Source organism: Ailuropoda melanoleuca, chromosome 16 (genome assembly GCF_002007445.2).
Source record: "Ailuropoda melanoleuca isolate Jingjing chromosome 16, ASM200744v2, whole genome shotgun sequence".
In the NCBI taxonomy this organism is placed as follows: domain Eukaryota; kingdom Metazoa; phylum Chordata; class Mammalia; order Carnivora; family Ursidae; genus Ailuropoda; species Ailuropoda melanoleuca.
Window position 1 is genome coordinate 38,215,390 of NC_048233.1, and position 26,919 is coordinate 38,242,308.

Below are 26,919 nucleotides of genomic sequence, written 5' to 3' on the forward strand. Positions count from 1 at the left end.
ATTAGTTAGACTCTAAGGTCCTTGAGGACAGGTGGCTTTTATTTCCTTGGTCAAACATCTTTCCACTCCACCCTCCAGGGCCCCCAAGTCCAGTGCTTAAACACGTGCTTATTAAACACCCAGTGTAAGGGGTTCCCTAGAATACCAGATGAGACAAATGCCCTCCAGGAACTTAGCTCTGGCCAACAGACAAGACACAGGCAGCATGTAAAACGGTCCATTTAAAGGACAAAGCAGAAAGGGACTCAGTCTCAATCCACAAGGGATGAACAACAGCACTGGAAATAAAAAAGATGGCGAAGACTACAAAGATGTGTGGTTAGGGGGGAAAAAATACTGTGATTAGCTCCTTGGGACAAAGACCGAGGCCCTGGAAGGGCATGCTAAACTGCCGAGAAAGATGTTTAAGGGCAGAGTGGGGCATTAGGGTTGGGACCAGGAAGGAGTTGCAGCCCCACTGCAGGCTGCCATAAGCAGTCCTCCTTCCCCGGCCCTCGAAACGCTGTCTTTCCCAATCAATATTCAGTGCAGTTACCCCTACTCCTCACTGGCCAGCCAGAGAAGCAGCTCGCACTCCTGGCTAGAGGAAACAGCACCGATCATTCACCCGCCCTCTGTGACGACCAGTCTCGGTCCACTCCCAATGTAGAAGGCAGATTACAAATACCATGTAAGACTTATACCATTTTCTCATTATAAGGGCTCCAGACGTCCAGATGAGAGATTTTAAGATAATGTGATCAGGGAAGGCTTCAGGCAGATGGGGTCTGGGTGTGTGCTCTGTAGGTACTTGTGAAAGAAAACACGAGTAAACTGAATGCGGGGTGCCCAGCAGACCGAAGACTTGCACGTCTCTTTCCCACCGTTTTCCTTCCGGATACTGATGTTCTGTGGAGTGGAAGGACAACCTCCAGGAGTCAAACAGTTGATGACTACTTGTCAGCTGAGAATGGAGAAGTCAACAGCTATGATCTGTCCCATTAGGGAAGACCTGACCTGGGCCTTAATTCTAAGACCAAACCATATTAACACTGCCCTTAAACTTGAACTTTGAATCCCTACCTTGACTGAATTCTATTCCAAGCAGGATGATGGCTCTCCATATTTCAGAACCTTAGACTCTGACAAGACCCTAGGCATCCGGTCCAAACACTCACGGTGAGAATTATTCTCACCCTATCCCTGACAGCCCAGAGAGGCAGCCTGTACTAATAGTAGCTCAAGGTTTATCTCCTGCCTCAAAGTCTTTGACTTTTTCTTTTCTATCCCACAGGGGATCCATGTGTAAGTTCTCCCTTATCTTAGTGGGTGACCAGCATGACCCCACATACCCTTATGGTCCTCTTCACCTCCAAAGCTGGGAAGGATAGCCATGGACTCTTAACAGATGTCAGGATTCAGCACAGGTGAAATAAGGCTCTAGGCTCTAAGGAGAGATGTTGGGCTGAGCCTTACATTTTAGGATGACGTTGAAGCTATGGGTAGGTTCCCTCTGGGCAGGGAACTCTGGTAACTTTCCCAGGAGCTCAGCCTGTAGCCTGTCTGAGTCAGCAACAGTGCCTGAGAGTCTATATTCCACCTCGCCCTGGCCCATCCAGGTGGAGCAAGGGAGAAGACAAAGTCCAGGTGTCAGTAGTCTCTCTCTCTTACTTTAGTAAGACATATTTGAGAGCTGGAGGGATGGCACAGAAGGACCAGAGGCCGAAATATTAAAAACACTGGGGTTCTTAAATGAATCCTCTCCACCTCCTTAGGCCTTTTATAAGCCATGTAAAACCAGGTGGTGACGGACGGACCATGGGATGGGGTTGCTGGCAGTACTTTCTCAGGTCACGTGTTTCTACCAGGGCACTAAAACTTGGGGCTAACATTGCTAGGGGCAGTGGGTAGAAGATGCTGGCACAATTACAGGAGCTAAAGAAGAGAAGAGTTGATACCACAGAGAAGTATGAAGCACCTCATAGGTGGAGGAGTCAATTTCCACAGTGTCTCCATGAAGGAGAGGAAGAGAGATAAGTACTCTTGTATCCAACCCCAAACAGGACTCCCAGGAGCAACAGTGGGTCCCCGGCAACAAACGGGACAGAACTAACCTCCATGCCTTGGACCATGTATTCTCAAATGTTCTGATTTTCTCTGTACTGGGTCCAGGAGTGATTGGTGGGACTGTGGTTCCTACTGAAGGCTCTGTGTCTAGATAGAGTTCATCATTCCTCAGATGTTACTATCTAAGGGGAGGTAGGTGATTATGAGCACTGAACACAGGCAAGAAGGAAAAACAGGAGAGAGGGCAGGCAAGAGGCTTTAAAGTGTTTAACTAAGATATTGGTTGCATGCCCTTGGCCATGGAATGCAGGAACCCCCCTGCTCCCCTCTCTGGTCATCAAAGCCCACCCTTAAATGAAGGAGAAACTAAGTTCCCAGATGCTAGTCCTGAATTTGTTGGCTAGTTCTCTGGAAAAATGGCCCACTACAGAAGTCTATTATTTGGTTCCCACTGACCCCACCTTGGGCCACAACCTATGTCTCAGCTTGGGTCCACCCATGTAGGGTGGTCTCAGGATCACTAACTTTGCCTTGTACAGAAATGCACTGGTCAGAAAGGGGGTCCACGTTCAAACAGGCTCAACAGTTCCTTATATATTTTTCAAAGTGCTTTTGTTGCATGTTTCACTTTCTGTTACACATGGCGATAAATATTTGTTGCTTTGGTCTGTACAAAAAGTCTGTGAGGAAGGTAAGACAGATGTTGTTATCTAAATGGAAAAACAATAAATACAGACAACTATCTTGTTCTGAGTCCCCCCCCCAGGTAATAGCAAGAGCGCCTGAAAACCTCAGGTCTTTTGCTTTATAGTCCAAATCTATGCCGTATTGCCACCTTTCAAGTTGTCACTGAAATACATTAAGTACCAAGAATCCATGTGCAGGAGTCCTACAATGAGCCTGCACACTGTAGCTTTCTAAAAGAGAATGGGAAAGGTCTCAGCAACTCATAAATAGAAAGCTATTTATTTCCTATCGAAAAACACAAGAAAGAAAGGAAGAAAGAAAGAAAAAAAGAAAGAACGAACGAATGAACGAACGAATGGTGGTCTTCCCCAGAAAGGCAGGCAGTTATGAAAAAGGTAGGACATCTGGTTGCTGGAGTGGAAACAGTAACATTCAGTTAACAATGGAATATTTAAAAAAAATAGTTTTCTTTTCAAATTGTAACCTGTGGTAAAACATAGAAAATGTACTAAACAAGCTTGGTATAAAACAGAGTAAAATTTTCAAATAAGCCCAGAGAGAAAGCACAATGTTGGAAAGGATGGGGTACAAGGGAAGAAGAGAAAATATTTCATACAAAACTACCTATTACAATACAGAAAAAAGTATAAAATGTTCCTATTCTGGAACTTAAGTACAAAATGACACTGGCATTGGATCGTTTCACTATCTAGCCTGAGGAGCGCTCAGAGGGTGGGGGAGATGCTAGAAAGAACAAAAGGAGTAGCAGTTTTTTAGTCTCAAGTTGATCAGTCCAAATTCCACCCGTTTTCCAGTTGAAAATCTTGCCTCCCTGTGTAACCTCTACCCCTAAGCCAAAGTTCATCCAGGCCTCAAAATATTGTTAGGAAGTCCACAAACACCCTACACATAGGGGCTGGGATCTGTGTGCGCTAGAGCTAAATTTGGAAAATGGAAATAAATCTACAGGCTAAAGTGGTGAACACATTCAGCCTTTTAAAAAAACACATATCCCTGTGAAATATATATATATGCATATATATATATATTTATATATTAAATTCTCTGTGGTTAGAAACATATTTAAACTAACTAGCCACAGACCAAACTAGACCTGCATTCATCCAACGCTGGAATTTTACACTAAAGACTGAGGTCCTTCTTCTTGGTCAGAAGTAGGCGGCAGTAAAAGTGGTGCCTTTGTTGCTCCACTAAACCGCTCCCTGGGTGGGTCTTCTCCATACCATGTGTTGTGAGCACATGCAAACCCCTGCTTTAAGGAAAGGACTGCCTGGGACTTTGGGGTCCACCCAGGGCTCACGTGTTGTGCCTCAGGATGGGAGGAAGCTACAGATGATAAAACAGCCTTGTGCTGAAGCAGACGGATTTCACAAAGAGGCATATAAATAGGGAAGTCCTGGAGGAGGGACTTAAGCATGTGACCCAAAGTCCAGTTTACCATCACTTTCCTGACAACACATCTTGAAAATCCTGCGCGTATGTATGTGTGCGTGTATATGCTGGTGGTTTTCATCCCTACCTTTTTGCCCATGCCCTCTCCTACCTCTTAGTAAGGCCTAACAACAAGAGTTTATGTGAAACCAAGAGTCTGTCCAAGCTTCTCTCGGCCCCCGAATTAGGGACGGAGTGAGGCTGGAGCCCTTTGAAAACAAGATGGCAGAACTGAAGAAGTGAAAAGCAGTCTCTCTCTTCAGCTTAGGGATGTCCCTCACCCCTTTCACAGCACCAAAGTTTCTTTGCAAAAATAGTATCTGAGATACAAAAGGAAAGGCAGATGTGCTTGTGAATGCATCTCGCCAGGGCCTGGTCCAGGATCAAGGGCTTTACAAGAACAGAGGGGTGGGAGCAGCTGTTTCCAAGGTCTCTGGCTGTAGACAACAGAGAGCTGGTCCCCCACAAGGTCAATGTCGGCTAACTGAGACAGTCTTCACAAAAGCTTTCGGTGGAGAATCTCCCAGACCATCCGCTTCCGGAAGTATGGCATGTGTTGCTGTAGGGACACAGAGATACCCTTAATTTTTTCATTGCTTTTATCCAGACCCAATATTCCTTTCCTTGTCAAGGTTTTCAATTAAAATAGCTTCAGTTGCATTTCTGGTTTTTCAAATTGCTCAATTCTTGATTACATGTAATTTTTTTTCTGTTGTTTTCTATTGCTATCTCTACTGCTATTTTCTCTTGTTGTAGCCTTACAAATTTTATTGGGCATCCCCAGGAGTCCCCAGGCTACACCCAAACATCTCCAAGAATTCTGAGGATGGCGTCTATCAAGTCCTCTATGTTGAACTTTTAAGATGATATGCGATCTAAGGCCTGAAAATCAAAAACTTACTTTTTAGGGCAAGAGTTATAGAACTGCAAGAGTCAGCTCTACCCAAGGGCTATGGTGGAAAAGTTTGGTAAAGTCATTAATTTCAAGTGGAGGACACAAACCATAATTTCCAGTCTCAATCCACTTTGGTCTCTGAAGGACCACATGGACAGAAATAAACAATCACAAACTAAGAGAAGACTGATCAACTGCATCAAGTGGGGGGTAGGGGAGAAGGGCAGCATGACTAATTAAACTAGGAGTTCAAGGTATTGCCTGTTCCAAAACCTGACTGCTAACCAAATGAAGAGAAAATGAAGAAAACTTGCTCTGGTCCCAGTTCTCTGTTTCCTACAGGATTTGAGGTAGGTGGGGGAGAGGGACAGAGAAGAAGGCTCTGCTAATGTCCAGGATTCCTTGACTATAGCATGTGATGTAAGGGAACCCAGCATATGGCCTATCACTATCCTCCTTTTTCTTGTGATGTGGTCTGCACAGTAACCACCAGTGTCAGCAGCCATAGGCAGAATCCCCTCGGCAGAGCAGGTGGAGGGCAGCCTAGAGACAGGGTGGTCACAGGGATCCTTCCTGAAGGCTCAGCTCACCTGTGTGAAGTTGATCGGTCTGTCTTTGGTAATGCAGTCAGCATATTTGCAAGCAAACATGCCACAGTCACTTCCATTCATCTGTTGTGGAATTTCCTGAAAGATCAAAAGCAACAAAAAGGTGACATCTTTCCAAGCTTCTTTCCTTCATATTAGATTATAAATAAGAACCAAAGGATATAAATGTTACAGGTTTCCCTGAATTTTGAAGAGGTGACCCTAAGTCCCTTACCCAGGGCAACACAGGCTCAGAAAAAAAATACAGCATCTCAGTCAGGGCTTCATATTAATATTAATCTTCTTTTTTTTTTTTTAAAGATTTTTATTTATTTATTGACAGGGATAGAGACAGCCAACGAGAGGGGGAACACAAGCAGGGGGAGTGGGAGAGGAAGAAGCAGGCTCATAGCAAGGAGCCTGATGTGGGGCTCGATCCCATAACACCGGGATCACGCCCTGAGCCGAAGGCAGACGCTTAACCGCTGTGCCACCCAGGTGCCCCTAATATTAATCTTCTTATCAACCACACAGGAGACTATCTGAGACTTCCATGACACCTACAGATGTAAACACAAGTCCCTCCCACAAGGACCGATCAGCAACCATTTTCCACAAGAGTGATGAGCTCAGTAAAACAGCTGGGCATTCAGAAAACCTAGTTCTACACGAGAAACAGAGCTTACTCTATCTTCCCTGAGGAACCAAACAACCAAGCTGAAGTCAGGCTAGACACAAAGATACAAGGTCCCTGGGAATCAAGCTAAAACCCTATTCTTCCCAAATACCCTAATATCAGGATTTCTACCCGATGAGATGAAATGTACCTGGCTTTTTTTGCTGAAGAGCTGCCAGCCATTGGTGTCAAACTCTTTCCTTTTCTTGTCAATGCTTTCTTGCTTCAGGTATTGCCTAAAGGTATGGGGAGAGGAGAAGATGAACTGTGGAGACACAGATCATAGTTGCCACCCTAAGAATGATGTTCACAATCCTTAGGAAGGGTTTTCATCTGCACTTCTGAGGAAAGCAGTATATAAATGCTGGGCAGGGAATCTTTGGATTGCCAAGCTCCCCCTGCAGCTCCCATAATTCATGCCCACCCTGTCAACCCAAGAGAAATAGGACCTCTGCCTCTGACACCCAGGTTCCTTCTACCTATTGTTCCTCCTGAGGAGTGAGTTTTGATTCTTTTCCTTGGTTTATATGGTCCTTTAGAACTCGACCTCATGGAACAAGGTTTCTCTAGCAATATCAAGGCAGTTATTCACTATTTATAGTCCTGACTCTCCTATGTGAAAATTCAATCCAAATCACAATTCGATGAGTGCATACCTCATAGACAGCACTCTTCGTAAGTGCAAACACTTCACCGTTCTGGAACCTACCTCCTCCTGGCCACCAGAGTGGTACAGTGAGGAACAGGCATTTTGGAAAGAGTAACAGATTGGGCATAAAGAGATTTGCATTCTGGTTCCCAGTTGAGCCACTAACTAGTAGGACCTGAGCATATCAAAGTCCCCCTCTGTGGGTCTTGGTTTCTTCATCTGAAAAATTAGGAGGTTGGATTAGATGGTTTCTAAGTAGTTTCAATATCTATATGTATATGTATATATTGACTCATTCATTATTTTAGTGCACTGTAACAACAGTTGTCCCCATGAGGGCATCTTTTTGGTATTATATTATTATTAAACTTCACTTACTCAAACATAAAATATCCATTCTTACTCAATGTGAGGATTTCCTTTATTAATCATCATCACTCCACTAAAGGTATCAAAGAACTGACTTCAACAGCCAGAAAAACACAGCATATGCCCAACACCAAACTCTCTTGTTCTCAACTCCCTACTTACAGGAGGATCCTGCAGGCTTCATTGTTTATCCCACCCATAGAGTCGTAATATGTAATATTCTTCTTTCGAAAGTCCACAACCTGGGAATAAAAAAAATCTGTGTGTTCAAAAAATAAGAAAAGTAGTTTCTCAGCTTTTGCTTCCCTGGAAATGGAAACCTTTTGCCAGATTTCCTGTGAAATCATGACAAGTTTGATACTTTGCATTATACCATGCTTAAACTGCAGAGGAAAGAGTAAGGGGATTATTTACATAGCATTATCATGGACTCATTAATGGCCCTGAAATCTTTTTCTAGTATTTAGGTTCTCCATCTGCCATGTAGGCAACAGTGGAGACACACATGCTCTTCAGAGACTGTAAGCTGAATGAGTTCATTTCCACAGGGTTTCAGAAAGATGGTAAAATATTCGGGCTTTTGTTTCTTTATGTGGAGAATTTCTTTTTGGCTTTATGCTTTTCAAATGTAATTCAAAATAGATTGTGAGATAACTTTTATATTTTTATTAATATATTAAATGAACGTATCCACGTTCTCAAAGAGTCATAAAAATATTAAATTACCAAGTATGCAAGGCAAATCATAATTAGGCAGAAAATAAGTCACGGAATCTGAGTTGGCAGCATCATTACGAAGTCACTTTTTCACCCCATGCCTTGCCTTGAGACTGTTTAGCCTTACAACTCCCTTTTAAATATTTCCAGAAAAGGAAATTCCACAACTTTCTTCAAAGTCTAAGTATCTCCCACTCTTGACAGGAAGTTCACTGATCTATCCAATATTTAGCCAACGAAATCCTATTCTTTCTCACAATCATCCAGTGAAAATGTCGAATTACTACTCACTACTCTGTATATTCTATAATTCTGTAGATTTCTTTTAAATCTGATTAAAAGTAAGAGAGGTACTCACAGCAAGACACCAGTGCACTCCCAGGTGAATGGGCACCAAAAGAATGTCAACAGAAAATACATCCACTTTCTTTGTCCAACGTTTCACTGCCTGATAACCAGCCGTTTTTAACTTAGTGAAAAAAAAGGTATTAAATGCATGCACACTTGGCAATCCCTTCTCTTTACTTCGCTCCATCAACATATTCATGTAGAAATTGATGATCTGTGGGAAGAAATTAAATGTATTAAAATAGATACTCAGTCCTTTCAAAAGAGTTATGTTGTATGAAGGAAAAGCAGTTGCTGTGTTGCACAGCATATGTTATTGCTTCCTAATCAATTAGGACTTCAACACCCCAAAGCCTCAGGCCCCTACATCAAATTCTGGAGGGCTGTGGTGCTTGTAAGCAGTGAAAACAGAAAAAGCTGATATAGCTATAGCTATACGGACCTACAGATATCTTATGGGGTTGGGCGTCCTTATGGGCCCATGCTGGTCTGATCTGTAGAAGACTGAGGATTAGGTCCAAAAATGAAAAGGGGTGCTAGGAGGCGAGACTTAGAGAAAAGGAAAGGAAGGAGCCAAGCAGTTTGATAAGACACATTAGAGGTACTTTAATCTACTGGGACTAGGTGAGCAACTTAAAAAAGTTCTGAGCTCACAGTCTAGTGTAATCAAGCGAAGACCAACAGTTCAGTGCTTATATGTGGGTCATCTGGTTTTGCACAGACAGAAAACTGTTCCTTGACTAAAGACTGCCTTTTCAGCCTAATAAGTCAGCTTGCAGAGGCGACCGGCTCTGGTCTCAAGCAGAACTGAGTGACAGGATAAACCATCAACTGTTAGAAAAAACACCTCTCTGACTAGTAGCTCACCACTGTCACCTATGCAGAGGCAGACGTGGATGCTGTATAAAAACCTATATTACATGAGACCTGAAAGTCCAGTCACAAACACCAAGAATCAAGTTTTCCTCCAGAATCTGTATGGTTAGCTTTCTCATTTTTGCTGATTCCATATATGTCTCCAGTATCAAGTATGAATGTAAGAAATTTAAATGCTTGATACGGAAAATACAGGATTCTTTCTGTTAACGCAACAACGTATTCTCTAATAGTGACTATGTTGACTATGGTCCCTTTAGGTCCAGGACTCCTTGGTACTAAAGGCTGAAAGTTACTGTGCCGGAAGTTACTGCATACTTACTTTATGTGGCCAGCTGAGGCCAGGCCAGTGTCTGTCAACTGCAAGGAATGAATGGGCTAACTGATCCACAGCTTGGAAATATGACTAAGAAAACAGGCACATTTTTCAGAATGCTTTTTGGGGAATGGGAAAACGCCCCTGTCCTTTGACAAATATTTACACACCAGGATGCCAGAGCAGTGAGCTACTGCCCAACAGTAGGCAGCTACATACTGGGTAGGCAGCAGGGAGCACTGCCAGGAACACACCGAAACATGGTCTAGACTAGAGAAAGGGCCTATAGATGAGGATGCCTCAGCAGTTGCAGGGAAACCACACTTGCCATGAAGCAGAGCTCTAAGGGTGGGGGTGGAGGGGAAGACTAGGATGGAAGAAAGACACTGTTCTGCCTGCATCTCTGCAGACCGAGCAACAGGCCCAGCAGGTCCAGAGGACTTGGGTTGTCGTGGATCCTCTGCCCAATGTGATGCCCAACAGATAACTGGAGCTCAGTTATTTTAAATAATGAAAATGAATCAAAACATAATTAGGGTCACAGATTTCTCAAACTGAGGTTTTCAATCTAACTCTGTCCCCAAGGATAATGGTGCCAAAGGATGATTCTAGGCGTGTGAAAGGCAGTCAGGAATGCAGGAAGGCCTGCCCAACAAGCACAGATTCCTAGGCTATAAAACTACATTCTCTAGTGAGAGAAAATCAGCAAGAAGGGATTGATTCCTCTGGTATTCTGTTCATCTCACAATATTGCCCATGTTATGAGGCTAAACCCTTTAATCCAAGGGGTGAAGTGAATAGGCAGATGACCTGTCAGTAACTGTAAGCCAAACCTTCCAAGGGGCAGACAAAAGTCATATACTAGAAGAGGCAATACGGACTCAAGCAGAAAGTAGAAAGAATCAGGCAGAAAGATAAGGACAGCAAGAACATGAAAGCCATGGAGATGGATCTCCTTTAGAGGTGCCCTTCAGGGGGGGCATCACCTTTGGGAGCATTACCCTGAAGTAAAAGAGGATGACATAAATGAGTATCATGCTACCCATGATTTTCCTATGTTTTAGGAAGAAAGAGTTCCAGAAGCCAACAAAGTTAGACTTACACAGCCCAGGGTTGTTTGGTTTCTTATTTTTTTGTTTTTATTTTGAGAGTGTAGACTACAAAGCTAAAGACCAACCCAGCTTAGGAAGGATGGAGACCTAATAATCAGGATACACGTTGTCTATTTCCTTTGAGAATCCCTCTTCCATCGCTTTAGTTCCGCCTCCAACCAAGGTTTCTCCACTGCAAGGGAAAAGGCCTCCTCCAAAGTCAGCTTGTTAATTAGCTCTAAGGAGTGATATGGGCTCTTTTTCATTTCCCCCATATCCCAGTAGGAGGGAGCTTAGTGGACTCAATGTGCTCCCCATTAACTGAGGATGTGTAATCTGACATGAGGCAGAACGGAGATCCCAGTTTCCTCAGTTTTGCAGCTATTACTCTGTCCAAACGAGGAAAATTGCCATAGTTCGGCCAAGACATGGTCCTACCAAAAATACAAGCTAGGAGAGAACAAAAAGAATCCTACATGTCATCTCACAGAGGAGGGCTGAAGATGAAGGAAAAAGAAATGAGAGAAGGGATCACAGTGCATAAGATGAAAGAGAAGCAGTGATAGGCATTTGCTTGTATTTTGTGAAGACAAGGGTCCCTCTCCTCCCACGGGGAGAGCCCTTCTGCACACAAGACTCTCTAAGCTCCAAAAGATCTTGAATTCCCCCTTCAAACAGGGGGCTAAAAGTAGTCAGTCAGCCGGGTGCTACTGTTTGTCTTGCCCACATACCAGCATCTGGGGACAACTGCCAGGGTTGGTCTACCTGTCCCTCTTTCTGGGGCCCGCACTTGTCTGTTTGCTGGCTGCAGCTCCAAGTGCCTCAGGAGCTGCCCTTCCTGCTGCCTTCACAGCCTTGGCCATAAGCGCCTGCTTGTCTATGCAGTGCTTTTGCGGGGGGTGGGGGGTAGGACTGTTGTTTGTAGTGTCTTGTTCCTTTGTGAGTTTATTTGAAGAGCTGCCAGGCTGAAGCTGGAAAAGCTTCTCTTTAAAAGAAAAGCCTACAATGTTTTTAAACTAAGGATTCAATCCTTTTCCTGTATGTTACCACAATGACATAAATGACCACTGCTATTTGTATCTTCCTTCTCACCCAGTAAATCAGCCAAACTATTGTTTTCTCAATCCTTTTAGAAGTAAAATATCTGACTAATAGTAAAATCTTAACTTTTAACCCTTCCCAATTTTACACTCTGAATCTTTTTCTTTTGAAGATTTATTTTTATTTTATTTAAGAGGCAGAAAGAGAAAGAGGATAGCAAGAACACAAGTGGGGGGAGGGGCAGAGGGCGAGAATCTTCAACAGACTCCCTGCTGAGCACGGAGCCTAATGCCACTACTGGATCTCAGAGCCCTGAGATGACCTGAGCCGAAACCAAGAATCAGACGCTTAACTGACTGAGCCACCCAGGCGTCCCTGAACCTTTCTAATTAGCTCTGGGGAAAAAAATGTTCTGAAAGTCATGGGTATAACAGTGCTCCTAAGGAGAAATAAAGACAAGTTTCAGGGGTGGAAAAAGTCACTTTTTTTTTTTACTTCTTTACATTTTCACCTTGACCTCCCCGTTATGGTTTTTTTTTTAAATTTATTTGAGAGAGAGAGAGAAACTGAGTGGAAAGGAGAGGGAGAGAGAATCTGAAGCAGACTCCACACTGAGCACGGAGCCCAGTGCAGGGCTTGATCCCACGACCCCGAGAGCATGACCCGAGCTGAAACCGAGGGTTGGACGCTTAACCATCTGAGCCACCCAGACGCCCCCTGTTCTGATTTTCAAATTAAATCTATCCTTGTGGACCACAAAGGCCCAAAGTCCAGCCAAGCAGCAGCACTTAAATACTATGAGTCAGAAGGTCATTCACTCCTAAGCTCTAACCTAGCTAACACTGAAGGCGGACTTCAGGTAAGCTCTGTGTACCGCATCTCACTGTGAACATGTACCCAGGATTCTTCTCACACGCAAATTCAAGTACCAGATTATTAGAATCACTGCTAAAGTCTTAGACAAAGACAGGCAGGCAACACCTATTTTTATGGAGTTGTGACAACTATAATCACTATTCTCCCTGTGACCCTGCATAAATCCCTGGTTCCTTTAAAAGGACGAGTTCTATTAGAAACACTTTAAAGAGGTAACTATAATGATGTGGAATCTACCAGTGAGTCATGTTAGAAACACTAAAATTTCCATTTTGATCATTTTATTCTACACATAAGAGTGCACTGCATATGGTAGACACATCATAATCACTTAACTAATTTATCTCATTTTGCCTAGTTTTTTTCCCCTTTATATGGAATCAATTTTTATTTCCTAAGGAAAACTTACTCCCTGTGCTAGGCTTGTCTAGTTGGGCTTAATGTTCTGCAAGCTGTTCCCTCTCTTCACTGAGCATTACTTAAATTTAACGGCTCTTTGGAAACAACCAGAAAGCTATGACCACTACCAATTCTCCATTTCCACTTTTGTTATGAAAGAACGCTAGACAGAGTTATGTGCTCCGATTTCAGATGCTGATTCCATAATAAAAATCAGATGATCTTGGTATATCCCTTATTAAGTCTTACTTCTTAATTCCCCACTATCAATCAGGTAAGAACACTTTATACACTAGGCTACTGTGATGCAGAACAGCTAAAAGACACCTCTTTCCTTTCAGAGATGAGACTTACAAAATACTAACTGGCTGGGTGACGGACATTGGGGAGGGTATGTGTTGTGGTGAGCGCTGTGTATTGTGTAAGACTGATGAACCACAGACCTGTACCCTTGAAACAAATAATACGTTATACGTTACTAAAAAATAAATAAATACCAAAAAAATACCAAAAACAAAAAACAAACCCAAAATAGGTAATTGGTCTGCCTGGTTAGCTTGCTCATCAGTGCAGTCAGTCTGCTATATAGATGTCACTTTATTTCCTCCTGCATTCCCTCACTTCCCACATATGCTGTTAGTCATTTCCTTACAGTGTTTCCCTAGCTAGGAAAAAGTCAGAAATATGGTTTTCCAACAGTCTAATGCTTTTGTATTTTGGAAACAACTGACGATAATTAACAAGGGTTTGCAAAATAAAACCAGAAAAAAGGACATGTCTGCTTGCTATTTTCCTAATTCATCCATGTAAATTAGTAGTAAGGGATGACTGAGTCCTGCAGGGAAAATGAAGAGCCTGGAAGTGCAGCATCATCCGTTTCTCCACATGGGACAGGGCACGTTTAGTGCTATCTAGAGGAGGAAGTGTTTCCTGCCCATAAGCATTTGGGTACATGGGATCCATCTAACTACTCCGGCTTTCTATATCCTCAATGATTTTCTATTTCTCCTACTGACGGTTGAGAAAGATGTTGAAATTTCCAATGATAATTACAGATTTGTCCATTTCTCCTTTCAGTTAAGTTTCATTTCATATATTTTGAATTTCTCTTACTAGGTGTGTACATATCTAGGGTGAGTCCTCTTGAAGAACTTATCCCTTTCAAAATGTCTCTGTCACTGGTAATATTCCTTGCTCTGAAATCTACTTGGTATGATATTAATATAGTTACTTCATCCTTCTCTTGGTTAGTTTTTCATAGTTTACTTTTTCTATCCTTTTACTTTTAAGCTATCTGTATCTTCACATTTAAAATGGGTTTCTTGGGAAGTCAGGCTGGCTCAGTCGGAAGAACATGCAACTCTTGACCTCAGGGTCATGAGTTTGAGCCCCATGTTGGGTGTAGAGATTACTTAAAAAAAAAAAAAAAAAGACCCCAGGAAACTTCTAAATAAATAAATAAAATGGGTTTCTTGTAGACAGATTTTTTCTTACCCAATCTGACAAGCTCTGCTTTTAACTGGATGTTTAATCTATACCGTCCAATATAGTAGCCACTAGTTGAATGTGACTACTGAGTACTTGAAATATGACTAATCCAAATTGTGCTATAAGTGTAAATACGCTGTAAGTATAAAACATGCACTACATTTTAAAGGAAAGGTATCTCTTTAATAAAATTGTAATATTTATTACATGCCAAAATGACATATTTTATATATATTGTGTTAAATAAAATATATTATTAAAATTAATTTTACTGGGGCGCCTGGGTGGCTCAGTTGGTTAAATGTCTGCCTGTGGCTTGGGTCGTGATCCCGGGGTCCTGGGATTGAGCCCCATGTTGGGCTCCCTACTCAGTGGGGAGTCTGCTTCTCCCTCTCCCTCTGCCACCGCCCCCACTCGTGCTCTCTCTCTCTCAAAAATAAATTTTTTTAGAAAATTAATTTTACCTGTTTCTTTTAACTTTTCTCAATGTGACTACTAGAAAATTTAAAATTACCTATGTGGCTCACATTATATTTCTATTGGTCATTCTGGGTTAGATCGTTTACATTTAATGTGATTATTGATATCGATGGGTTTAAATCTATCATCATGCTCTTTTTTTCTATTTGTCCCATCTGTTCTTTGTATCTTTTTTCTTCTTTTCCTGCCTTCCTTTGGAATGAGTTTTTTTTTTCCATTTTATCTTCGTTATTTGCCTATTAACTATACCTCACAACAGTCTATCCTCATGTAACATTACACCACTTCATGTACTGTGTAGGAATCTTAGAGTAGTATGTACTTCCACTTGCCCCTCTTTTGTGTTATGACTGTCATCTTTTACATTATAACCCCCACAAAACTGTTCTGCTTTAACTAGTCAACTGTCTTACAGAGATATTAAAAAATGAGAGCATTTCCACTGCTCTTCAATCCTTGGTGTAGACTGAAATTTCCACCTCATCATTTCCTCTGCCTGAAGAATTATCCTCTAATATTTCTTATAATACAGGTCTGTTGGTGGTGCATTATCTCAGCATTTGTTTGTCTGAAAAAAAGTATTTTTTTGAAAGATATATTTGCTGCAAACAGAATGTAAGTTGACAAGTTTTTTGTTTTTTTNAAACTGTTCTGCTTTAACTAGTCAACTGTCTTGCAGAGATATTAAAAAATGAGAGCATTTCCACTGCTCTTCAATCCTTGGTGTAGACTGAAATTTCCACCTCATCATTTCCTCTGCCTGAAGAATATCCTCTAATATTTCTTATAATACAGGTCTGTTGGTGGTGCATTATCTCAGCATTTGTTTGTCTGAAAAAAAGTATTTTTTTGAAAGATATATTTGCTGCAAACAGAATGTAAGTTGACAAGTTTTTTGTTTTTTTTTTCCTTCAGTACCTTAAAAATGTAGCTATACTGTCTTCTGGCCTACACGTATTTCTGTCAGAAACACATTATGTATTCCTCTGGTACATAATGTGTCTCTTTTCCTCTGGTTGCTTTTATTATTTTTCTCTTTATCACTGATTTTCAGCAACTTGATTATTATACTTTTTAGTGTGGTGTCTTTCTACTTGGTAGGTATGCTGAAATTTCTTGGATCTGTCAGTCTAAGTTTCCAAATTTAGAAAATCTACCATTATTTCTTCAAGCTTTTTTTCTGATACCACTTACACCTCACTTTTCCTTGAGACTCTAATTACATGCTCAGAATGCTTGATATTGTCCCACAGCTCACATATACTCATCTTTCTTCAGCCTTTTTTCTGTTTCATTTGGATGGTTCCTATTGTTCTAGTTCACTAGTTTTTTCTTTTGTAGTATCCAATATACTGGTAATCCTACCTCATGTATTTTTTGTTTCAGAAACTGTTTTTCACCCCTTAGAAGTTCAATTTGGGTCTTCTTTTACATCTTCCATTTTTCTCATCATAATGTCAATTTTCCTCTAAATTCCTGAACATATGGAATGTGTTTATAATATCTGTTTTAATATCCTGCCAATGTATGCTAGTTCTGTCATTTTTGTCATTTCTGGGTATTTCTGTTTTTTCTCTTATAATAAGTTGCTTTTTCCTTCCACCTTGCATGACTGATAATATTTGAATGGATGCTGGACACTGTGATTTCATGTTATTGGGTTTTGTTGTTACTAGAATATGTTTGTATTCCTTTAAATATCATTGGGCTTTTGTTCTGGGATATAGTTAAGTCACCTGAATCAGTTTCAAGCTTTCAAGAATTGTACTTAACTTTGCTACCACAGGTCCAGAGTGGCCTTTATTCTAGGGCCAGTTTGGCCCCACTCCTGAGGTAATATCCTTTTGAGGCCTCTATTCAATGCCACATGATTTTTCCACTCTAACTGGTTGGAATATGAACTATTCTAAGCACCTGTGTTAGCTCTGAGCTTTGTTCCGATTCCTTCTTTCTGGTGGTTCTTTCCCCAGCCTCCGGCAGTTTCTTCCTATCTAGGTACAGATTGGTGCTCAGGCAGATTTGAGGGGGGCCTCTGAACATCTCTGGAGCTTTCTCTTTGTGCAGCAACCTTCCCCTCAGTATTTTACCTCACAATCTTAGCCACTTTCACCCCCCTGAGCCCTGAACCACGTCTCCTCCACTGACCAAGACTGTCAGGCACTGCCAGGTTCTACCAGCTCTCTACCCTCAACATATCACCCTAGTGAGGTGAGGAAATCATCAGCTAATCCCTTTCATTTTCCTTCTCTCAGGGATCTCTGTCATCCACTGTCTGAAAATTGTTGTTTCATATTTTGTTTAGTTTTCTAGTTAAGTTGAAAGGGTAAACCTGACCCATTTTATTCTATCATGACCAGAAACAGAATTCAGATCCATTTACTTGTACGCCTAAGTAATTTCCATATATTTTTAAATTTATCTGATGCCTTATAAAACAACATGTAGGCCCTCTAAGAAGTAGAATTGTCAGGCCATAAAGCAGAATCATCAAGCCACTGGATCACAGAAGTTAGCTAATGCAATTGCCAGGAATCAATAAATAATTTTTAGTGCTGACATCCATTTAAAGTATTTCCTTTTTGTTTCTTGATTGTGATTTCAACCTACTTTTGCAACTAATTCCTCCTCTTTAACCCTGACCTCCTTCCTTTAATTAGATATTTCTATTAATAACTAATCACCAGACCTAATAGAGAAATCCCCATCTATAATGTTCCTGGTGTTATCAGCCTTCCAGCCTCCTTTTGTATTCTTCACAAAGACAGCCAATTCCCACATTCCATTTCCGAGAAGTTTCATTTTCTTATAGTGAGTTAAAAATGTCAGTCCTATCAATCAATCATTAGTCCTTTGAAGCTATACAGAATTTATTCATCTATGCATAAATCCATTCATGAAAACATGTTTGAAAGTCTATTTTATAAACAAGCAATGTACCCTCCTCTTTTAGGAAAGAGACCAGAGAAAGGGTAGTCTAATGGCTTTCTGCACGTATTCCAAACATAGGACTTCTGAATTTTATTTTCCTTATAAACTAAATCTGATCCCTTTCACTTCCAGGATCTTATATTCCTTGTCTATAAAATGGTAAGAATAATATGACAGTCACCTTATTCTGGAGAAATATTTAAAGCAGTCTATAAAACTGATAGGAGATACAGAAAGAAAAGAAATGGTTATTAATGAAAATATCTATTTGAAGGAAGAACAGGATTGAAGAGAACACAAATTACTTGCAAAAGATGACTCAGAATTCACAACTGAGAAAAAGAATCATGTATTTTTAAATGAATATGGATACTTAAGGATGTCTACTAATTCCTCATCAGAATGTTAGCTTCTCAAGGGCAGTAACTTTGAGAGCCTGAGAAATACAGTACTTTGAAAATGGTGCTTTCCAAAATAGTTATCATCATCATGGACATGTGAATTGGTACCTGCTTTCAAGGTTAACATTCTGAACTTGGAAGACAGGCACTCCCTACAAAAGTTATGGGTAGGTGTGGTAGAGATAAAGTAGAAAAGGAATGTTTCCTTCTCCTCAACTTTTCTAAATAATGTAATTTCCATGAACTTTGCTTGCTGAAAATCCAACCTTTGATGGGCCGAGGGAATGGAAAACATGTCCTGATGAAAGCCGCCTCTGTAAGGGATCTCACCGAGGAACCGCCACAGTAAACAGCAGGGACTCAGCTCATATCCTTCTCATTGCTGCCCTCTAGGAGGCTTTGCATAATTTACAACGAATAGGCTACAATTGCTATAAAATAACTGATCCCTTCCCATTTAGCAGTGGCAGGCAGAAACTGGCAAGAAACCAGATTAATGTCTTCAAATAAAAAAAATTTAATTGATGGATACTTTTGGCTGTCCTTGATTTCCATTTTTCCCTTTGATCTAGTGAACTCTTTTTTTTTTTTTCCTGTTACGTTATCCAATGTTCTAATATCACTATTCTGAGCCAAAAGAAGCAAGGGTGCTTTCCCCTACAGCAAGACAGTATAAAACCATACCTTCCTTACCATTTTTTTTTTTAAAGATTTTATTTATTTATTTGACAGAGATAGAGACAGCCAGTGAGAGAGGGAACACAAGCAGGGGGGAGTGGGAGAGGAAGAAGCGCTCATAGCGGAGGAGCCTGACGTGGGGCTTGATCCCATAACGCCGGGATCACGCCCTGAGCCAGAGGCAGACGCTTAACCTCTGTGCCACCCAGGCGCCCCCCCCTTCCTTACCATTCTTAGTCAAAGATATTATTCAGGGAATGATGAACTTCTGAAATCTATATTTTATCTTATTTTTAATTTTTTAAAAAGATTTTATTGATTTATTTGACAAACGGTGAGACAGCACAAGCAGGGGGAGTGACAGAGGGAGAGGAAGAAGGAGGCTCCTCACTGAGCAGGGAACCTGATGTGGGGCTCAATTCCAGGACCCTGAGATCATGACCTGAGCCAAAGACAGCTGCTTAACCAACTGAGTGACCCAGGCACCCCTGAAATCTCTATTTTAGAAACTGATCAGTGGCAAAGAGAATGGGGCTAGTCCAGCTGCCCCCAGAGAAAATCAACATGCTGGGCATGGCAAATGGCTCTCAAATTCTGTACATCTAACCCTAAGACAAGCTCCAATTTAGGATTCCGAGGCAGTACAGTATAACAGATAAGACCCAATGCTTAGGTCTAAATCCTGGCTCTGCTACTTACTGGCCATGTAACCTTGAAAGTTTCTTAATCTTTCCATGCTTTGTTTCTTCATCTATAAAATAGAAATGGTTAAACTACAGTATATACCTCCAAGGTTTGTGGTGAATATTACATGACTAGAACACATAAAACACTTAAAATAGTGCCCAACATGATGTAAATGCTCAACAGATGTTAGCAAATATTATTATTTGGAAGATCCGAAGCATACAAGACCAGATTATAGATATCTAGAATATCGATGCTTATTATACTGAGAATCTAAAAATCTTCCACAGCTGTAAAGTTTGAAGTACACCCAAAATATCAGGCAGGGATGCTTCTACTGGGCCTAAGAAAGGAAGCAAGTACCTAGAGAAAATAACGCAACCCCGTTCTCTTCTTTTGCTGTGAAAAATATCCTTCTGAAATAAAACAGGCTCCTCCAGGTTTAAGAATGGAGACAGATTAGTTTAAAGACTGTCGTGTAATTAATCTACTTAAAATTATTAGCAGGAGCTGAGGGCCATAGCTTTCCTTCAACCGAGTACATCAAATATTTAGTAATATATCTTTATCAATGTCAGTATATTTAATAACACAGCTTTTCCAATATCATGTATAAATGTAAGCTGTTTTAGAAAGCTCATCTCTCATAACCTAGGTGACCTAGAACAAGGACTGATGAAAAAGGAAGTAGAAATGGAAGCCCTGATGGAAATCCCAAAGTACTTCTTCATGCTGCAACACAGTCAGAGCTATTAAATATTTGCTCAGAAGATGTGAACTACAGGGTAGGTGCTTTAAAAAGAGTGAGAGTGAATGTCCTCTCTCTCAGGGTCTAAATCTTCCATACAAAACAAGGTAGATCAGCAGTTCTAACTCCAAGGCATATTAAAAAAAACCATCTGAGGTACTTGTTTAAAATGAGTTTCTCCATGACACTGTCCCATACTCACTCAGGAGAATGGACAAACCTAGGAGAGCTGATTCTATGTAGGTCATCTGAGGACCACACTTCGAGAAAACAGTGGGATAATGCTTTTAGTTTCCACTTAATGCTCACTTAGTATTTGAATATAAAAACAGGTGTGAGATTACCTCATCATTGAGCCAGTTCAGATGGTTTAGAGTTTGAATATCTTTGCGTGTAATGGTCAAGCGGAATGCTTCACTCAGAACTTCATCCTGGTTCCCGTTACGAAATACATTCTTTATTTCTTTCTCCATTTCCTAGGGAACGAAGAGGTGCCAGAGATGAAGCCTACATGGCTAGAGACATACTAGATTTCTCACCAAGCCCCATATAATCCCCAGACTATATTTATCAGTAATCAACTGTTCACTTCTAACATTTTGGTTTGGTGTCTATTCTTTGCAGTAATCTCCTGGGTTACAGTAATCTCCTGGGTTACTTCCTTTCATCCCATCTTGTCCTCCCTTCTCATTTGCAGCACAACGTTTCAGACCCTTCTTTCTTTCATTCCTAGGTCTGAAATAACCTTCTGCTATCAAATTTTCTAAGTTCACAAGAAGACCTAATTATATTTCATATCTTTGGTCCACACGATTTCCTAATAAATAGAATCTTTCCCAAAAGGTAATAAGGGGATAAAGGTAGTGTCTTCAGACACATTTTCCTAGAAAAATTTGGGCTTTTAAAATGTAAATTATGGAATCTAGCACAACTATAATAAATGTGTTATACTTACCAGCTATATGATAGTTTTTCAAACAGAAGAATGGATTAAGGAACAGATCATCTTAAAATGTACAAAGACTTTTATATATTTTCCAAATTTTTATACTGATTTTTTACTACTTAAAAAAAATAGTAAGCCTCAGCTTACTTTTTGATGTCAAACTAATGTACACACACGAAAAATAAAAATGTACATAAAACACAAATTTATTAAATGTTTTCTCACTGAAGTTATGAAAAGCCACCCACAATTCTTTCCTCAATTTTCAATAATCCTTTAAAAAGAAAGCCAAGATTGGTGTTGTAATACAAATGAAAGCAGGGGTATGCAATACAATTTAAATGATAGGCGGTTTATTACCTCTATGTTTGAAATTCATTCAAAGTATTTTTTCTTGCTAGCACGAGAATCTGTAGTATGTTAATTTACCTCTGTGATTTCAGGAAATTCATCTTCACTATCAGTTAATTTATGACCTTTCTTTTCTGTTTCTTGGGTGACCGTGACAGGGATCTCCTTTTCAAGTGGTACACGAAGATGCAGTTCTACTGCATCATGTACTGAATGTTCCTGTTCCTGTAATCTCTGAAAAAAAGAACTTCAGAATAAGTGGGATAAGGAAAACTACTTGTCTAACATACACTGAGTAGGACCAGCTGGAGAGCCTAAGGACATATACAAATCATATAAGGCTACGCCACCATAACATCTTGCAATTACAATAGCTTTGATCCCTAATCCAGGTAATCTTCCAGATTAGTTTCAGCTTGGATATGCTATTTATTCACAACCTTATCCCCAGTTTTTTGTTTACCTGGTTTTGAAACTGTAATGCCAGTGCTTTCTGCTCTTCAATCTGGCGCAATCTCTCCCGTGCTCGAGAATCATAAACACTAGTTCTAGGAAATGAAAAGGAAGGGGACAAAAATGCAGACCACCGTCTTAGCATCAAGCACATTGTTAATGCACAACGAACACTAAATATAAAACCCCCATACGGAAAGTCTAAAATCCTTATACTAAACTTATCGCTACACTACACTTATATTTTAAGACAGAGTGAAACCACGTGGTGTTATTAAAATCACCCTATTTTTATTGAAATGATGAAAATCATTAGCTTATTGCTAAATGTGAACAAGTATTTTTTTTTTAAGCATGTCTCTGAGATTACGGAGAAACTGAAGCTTCATTCTAGAAACCTAAAAAAAGGACTGAATTCCAAAGGAGCATATAATACAAGATATCATTGAGGTTTCAATTCAAATATTTATGATCCAAAAGAAAAAATATAAGTTTAGTTTTCTTCCTCTAAAAAATTGAGTTACTGAAACTAGAGACTAAAAACTCAATAATTTTGCCAACTCCAGAAATGTGAATTATTTAATAAATTAGTTTTATCAATGTGAAAATAAGGGCATTTATTTTCCTTTCTATGTAATACCTACCTTTGAAAGTTTTCCAATTTAACTTAGTTTCAGCAATTGTTATATATTTCACAAACCTGAGCACAGAAATGTCCCAACCCCAATAGAATTCTAAAAACCCAACAACTTAAAAGTTGTTTTATAAATAAATATTAAATAGGGAATCTATACTGATTAAATATAGGTAGGGTGATTGGCTAATTGACTACTTCTAACTGGAAAGGAAGTGATGGAGAAGGAAAAATGACACCAAAAATAACAACTTACAATTCTTTGATCCACAGCTCTGCCTGGAAAAAAGTAGGACTATGGGTGGGGAAAAAATATGACAAATGAGCAGAAGGCTTATAAGAAAATACAAATATTTTAACCAAGAAAACCAATCATTTAAATAATTTACAAGAATGTTTTACATGTATGCAATAAATAAAAAGTCCTAAATTACATAAAATAATTGCAACTGGGAACTAAAGGAATACAAGTATGAGTCATTTGCACACATATTAGTTAAAAAGATGACCCAAAGTTCAGCAGAGAAATTAACTGTAGCATAGCTCTTTACTTGCATGAGAGGCCAACACGATGTGAAAGAGTACATCACTTGTCAAGATAATATATTAAGCTAGAACACTATTCTTCCCAAATGGTTCAGATTAACAAATCATGGACTTCTTCTTGTCAGTCTACTTGAATCAAAATATTTTCAACCAAATCATACTGGACACTGAAAATCCCCACCCACACAAGAGTCCATATCAAATGGCTAGGCTAGTGAGTCAATGAATCAAAGTGGAAAATCAGCAATACAACTCCATTCCAAAGGTGAGCGACCAATTCTATTCCATGCAGCTCTTGCTGACAATCCAAATGAATAATGCTTAGCAGAAGAGCCACAGGCATGTTCTCTCTCTTAAAGCCTCTTGCTCTTCTCAAATGTCCTCATCTCCTTGCCAATCCCTAACTGAAGGAGCTCTCACAGAAACAAACAGAAGAGTGAACACTTTTCCAAAGAAAACTTTTAGATACATAGAACAAGTAAACAGAGCAAAGCATCAAACTGAGAGTTAAGAGACCGGGATCCCCTGGAGTGGTCCCTGATTCACCTTGTGACTTTGACCAAGTCACATCATTTCCATGGGTCTTAGTTTCAGATCTGTAAAATATGGAAATCGAAGTCCCTTTCAGTTCTTCAATTGCTACAGTCTGTCCTAGTGAAGGCAAGAACAAGGACTCAGGAGGGTATCCCTTGCTCCTTAGCCTACCTTTTGAGAATCAGTACTCCCAATCATCCTTAGGCTAGGGTTTGGCAATGAAAATGCTGTTCTATTGCCTCCCCACTGTCACTGAGGTTAATAAAGGGAGAACATACGAGTAGTGGCCTACACCCTTGGCACAGTGAATACTGATGTAACAACCAAGAAAGAAAGCCACAGGGATCAGTAGCAGCACTGTGAGGGGCCTAGTGTGTGACACTAAAAACAAATGGACATAAAAACACATTTACTGCACAATATAAAGAAGTGACAAGAATTGCCCAGAATTTCATGGTATTGGATCATGCTATTGAAATTCGTCTGCTTCCTTATTAGACCATAAACTTAATGAGGATAGGAATTTTTGTGTTTTGTGTTTATTACCCGTATCCTCTGCACCAAGAACAGTGCTCGGCACAAAGCAGGTACTCAGTGCTTACTGAATAAATGAATAATGTAAGGGAAAAGTGCTGCTCTTCACTGGATCGAGGTATTTGCTGGCTTAGGAAAGTAAAATGCAGGGGAAAATAGCAAAAACTCTTTGCTTTTCAAAGAGATTATACATTATTTTTCATGTGACTGAAGCACACAGTAAGAACTAAACCAACCTATGAGCACCTACTCAGTGCTCTGTGTGAAACTCTGCTGGTGTGCTCCAGTAGGTAAGCCTCATGATACTTCTCATACTAGTTAAAACCTCAATATAATATGTAATAAGGAATTATTACTCATAGTGTACAGAAAAGGAAATTGAGGTTCAGAGGATAATCTATTTTGGAAGTCAGGATTAGAAACTATGTCTAATTCCAAAGACTGTGTTTTCTACTCTTGCAATGTGCCTTTCAATAAACCAAAGCCTTAAACCAATAGGGAGATGATGAGTACTTGAGCTACTCAAGAGAGCATTTGAGGCTTTCTAGAAAATGCATGTCTAACAAAGATTTATGTACTAAGTCCCCATCATGTGCCAGGCATCATGATCAACATTAGGTGATTAGTGCAAAGGTATTAGTAATGAACAAGATATAGGGATAGAAGTACTGGAAGAAAAGGCTAATGGTATCTGGAGAAGTCAGAGAAATGTCTTGAGAAACAAATAACATCTGAATCAGATTCTGCAAAGCAAAATAAGACTTTAACAAGTGGACAAGGAGAGAAAGGAAATTCCAGGGGTTAGGATCAGCATGTACAATGGCACAAAAACAGGAAACGGCATGGCATATTCTGGGAAATAAGGGCAGATCTTCACTGCTAGACCTTAACCAAGAGGCAGTGGTGGGAGATTAAGAGTAAAGAGCCAATCAACCAAGCCTTGGGAGAGCAGGCTCCAACTGTGATAAACAGCATTATTCAATCAGCCTTCCCCAACAGACCATTTCTCGCTCCATCTCATTCTTCAGGCATCACTAAGAGAAATCTTCCATAAAGGAAAGGCACACCGAGTAAAGAACCATTAAAGAACTAAAAGCACTCTTTACAGGAGATCTGACTTTTTCCCAGGAAAGAATAATTCTTTTGTGTACTATGTGTGAAAATACTTTTATAAGTGCTTTTTGTGTATGTTAACCTTCACAGTAATTCAATAAATAGTAAGGTATTAATACTGGCATTTTTATTGATAAGGAAACTAAGGTTCAGAAAAGTAACTTGTCCAAAGTTACATGATGCCTGGACAAGATCAGAACCCAGGTCTGACTCAAGAAAAAAAAATGTATTAAGAACAAGAACTCCAAACTGTAAAGTCTCCTTGAGAAACTATAACAGAGAATTTTTCTTTAAATATCAAAAATTCAGGACATATAGGAAAGCTGCAAAGAAGTACAGAAACTGAGATGAAAAAAAACTTTCCAGTAGTCCTAACTTCCTCAATGGAAAACTGATACTATTATCATTCCAGCAACTGAATTGTTAAGGCCACAGAAACAGCAATGACAAAGAAATTGCGACCTAAGTAGTAACCTACTCAATTACAAGCATCATACAGATCACATTTGAATTGAGACTTAAAAGACGAGAAAGAGACTCCTGCTTCTTTAGATAGACATGTTGAGGTAGGGGATACACACCAGGCAGAAGGAACGCTGACTACGAAGGTAAGTAAGTACATATCACATCATAGTTCAGCATGTAATAAACACACGAAAGAGTCCCATCTTCCCATACAGCTCCTCCTCTCACCTTCATCATGTCTCCCCTCAAATGTCCCTTATCAGACTTGCCATGACCACCCAGATAAACAGTGGCCCCCTAACCCCAGTCTATATGTTATCCTGCTTTATTTTTCTTCACAATACTTATCACTACCAGACATATGTTTATCTGTTTATTCACTATTTGTCCCCCATCTCTTTCCTTATACCTCTTATAACCAGAATGTAAGCTGAGTGCAGGGCTTTCATTTTGTTCACGACTGTTATCCCCAGTGTCTGTACTAGGACCTGGCACACAGTAAGTTACCAATAAATACTTGTTAAAGGAAAGAACACGTGATAGGAAAGAACATGCGTGTGGAGGAAATGCTTTGTATACCATACTAAGGAGTTTGGACTTGACTCTATGTCTAATAGCCACTCTTGTAGGAATTTAATGAATAATCGGATATGCATTTTAAAAAGACCACTCGGGTTGCAGAATGGAAGATGGAAAAGAACAGGCAAAGAATGGATTTGAGAACATGGTGGAAGATGGAATGAAGCACAACAAGGAGGCCAGAGAGAGACCAATCAGAAAGTCACTGAAATAATTCAAATAACACAGGCAAGAGGACTGAACTGAGGCAGTTTGACTTTTCTATTACGTAACTCTTAGTGAAGAAATTGTGATTAAAGAGAAGAAAAAGAAAATATGTCGAGAATGTC

The 26,919-nt window shown here is 40.1% G+C and overlaps 1 protein-coding gene across 6 annotated transcripts in view; it reads right to left on the reverse strand.

The window, feature by feature from the left end:
* SENP1 (SUMO specific peptidase 1) overlaps positions 1-26,919 on the reverse strand; it is a 61,432-nt gene that overhangs the window by 7,598 nt on the left and 26,915 nt on the right. For 3 of the 6 annotated variants that reach the window (XM_034644720.1, XM_034644722.1, XM_034644723.1), the window contains 8 exons: positions 23,076-23,114; positions 22,196-22,280; positions 21,811-21,966; positions 20,780-20,911; positions 8,437-8,640; positions 7,524-7,603; positions 6,495-6,579; positions 5,671-5,766 (listed from right to left, as the gene is read on the reverse strand). In XM_034644720.1, coding sequence (XP_034500611.1) covers positions 5,671-5,766; positions 6,495-6,579; positions 7,524-7,603; positions 8,437-8,640; positions 20,780-20,911; positions 21,811-21,966; positions 22,196-22,280; positions 23,076-23,114 — 877 coding nt within the window. Of the gene's footprint in view, positions 1-3,191; positions 4,745-5,670; positions 5,767-6,494; positions 6,580-7,523; positions 7,604-8,436; positions 8,641-15,644; positions 19,752-20,779; positions 20,912-21,810; positions 21,967-22,195; positions 22,281-23,075; positions 23,115-26,919 lie in introns of those variants that run through there. The other 3 variants (XM_034644721.1, XM_002920303.4, XM_034644724.1) reach the window with 2 other exon arrangements.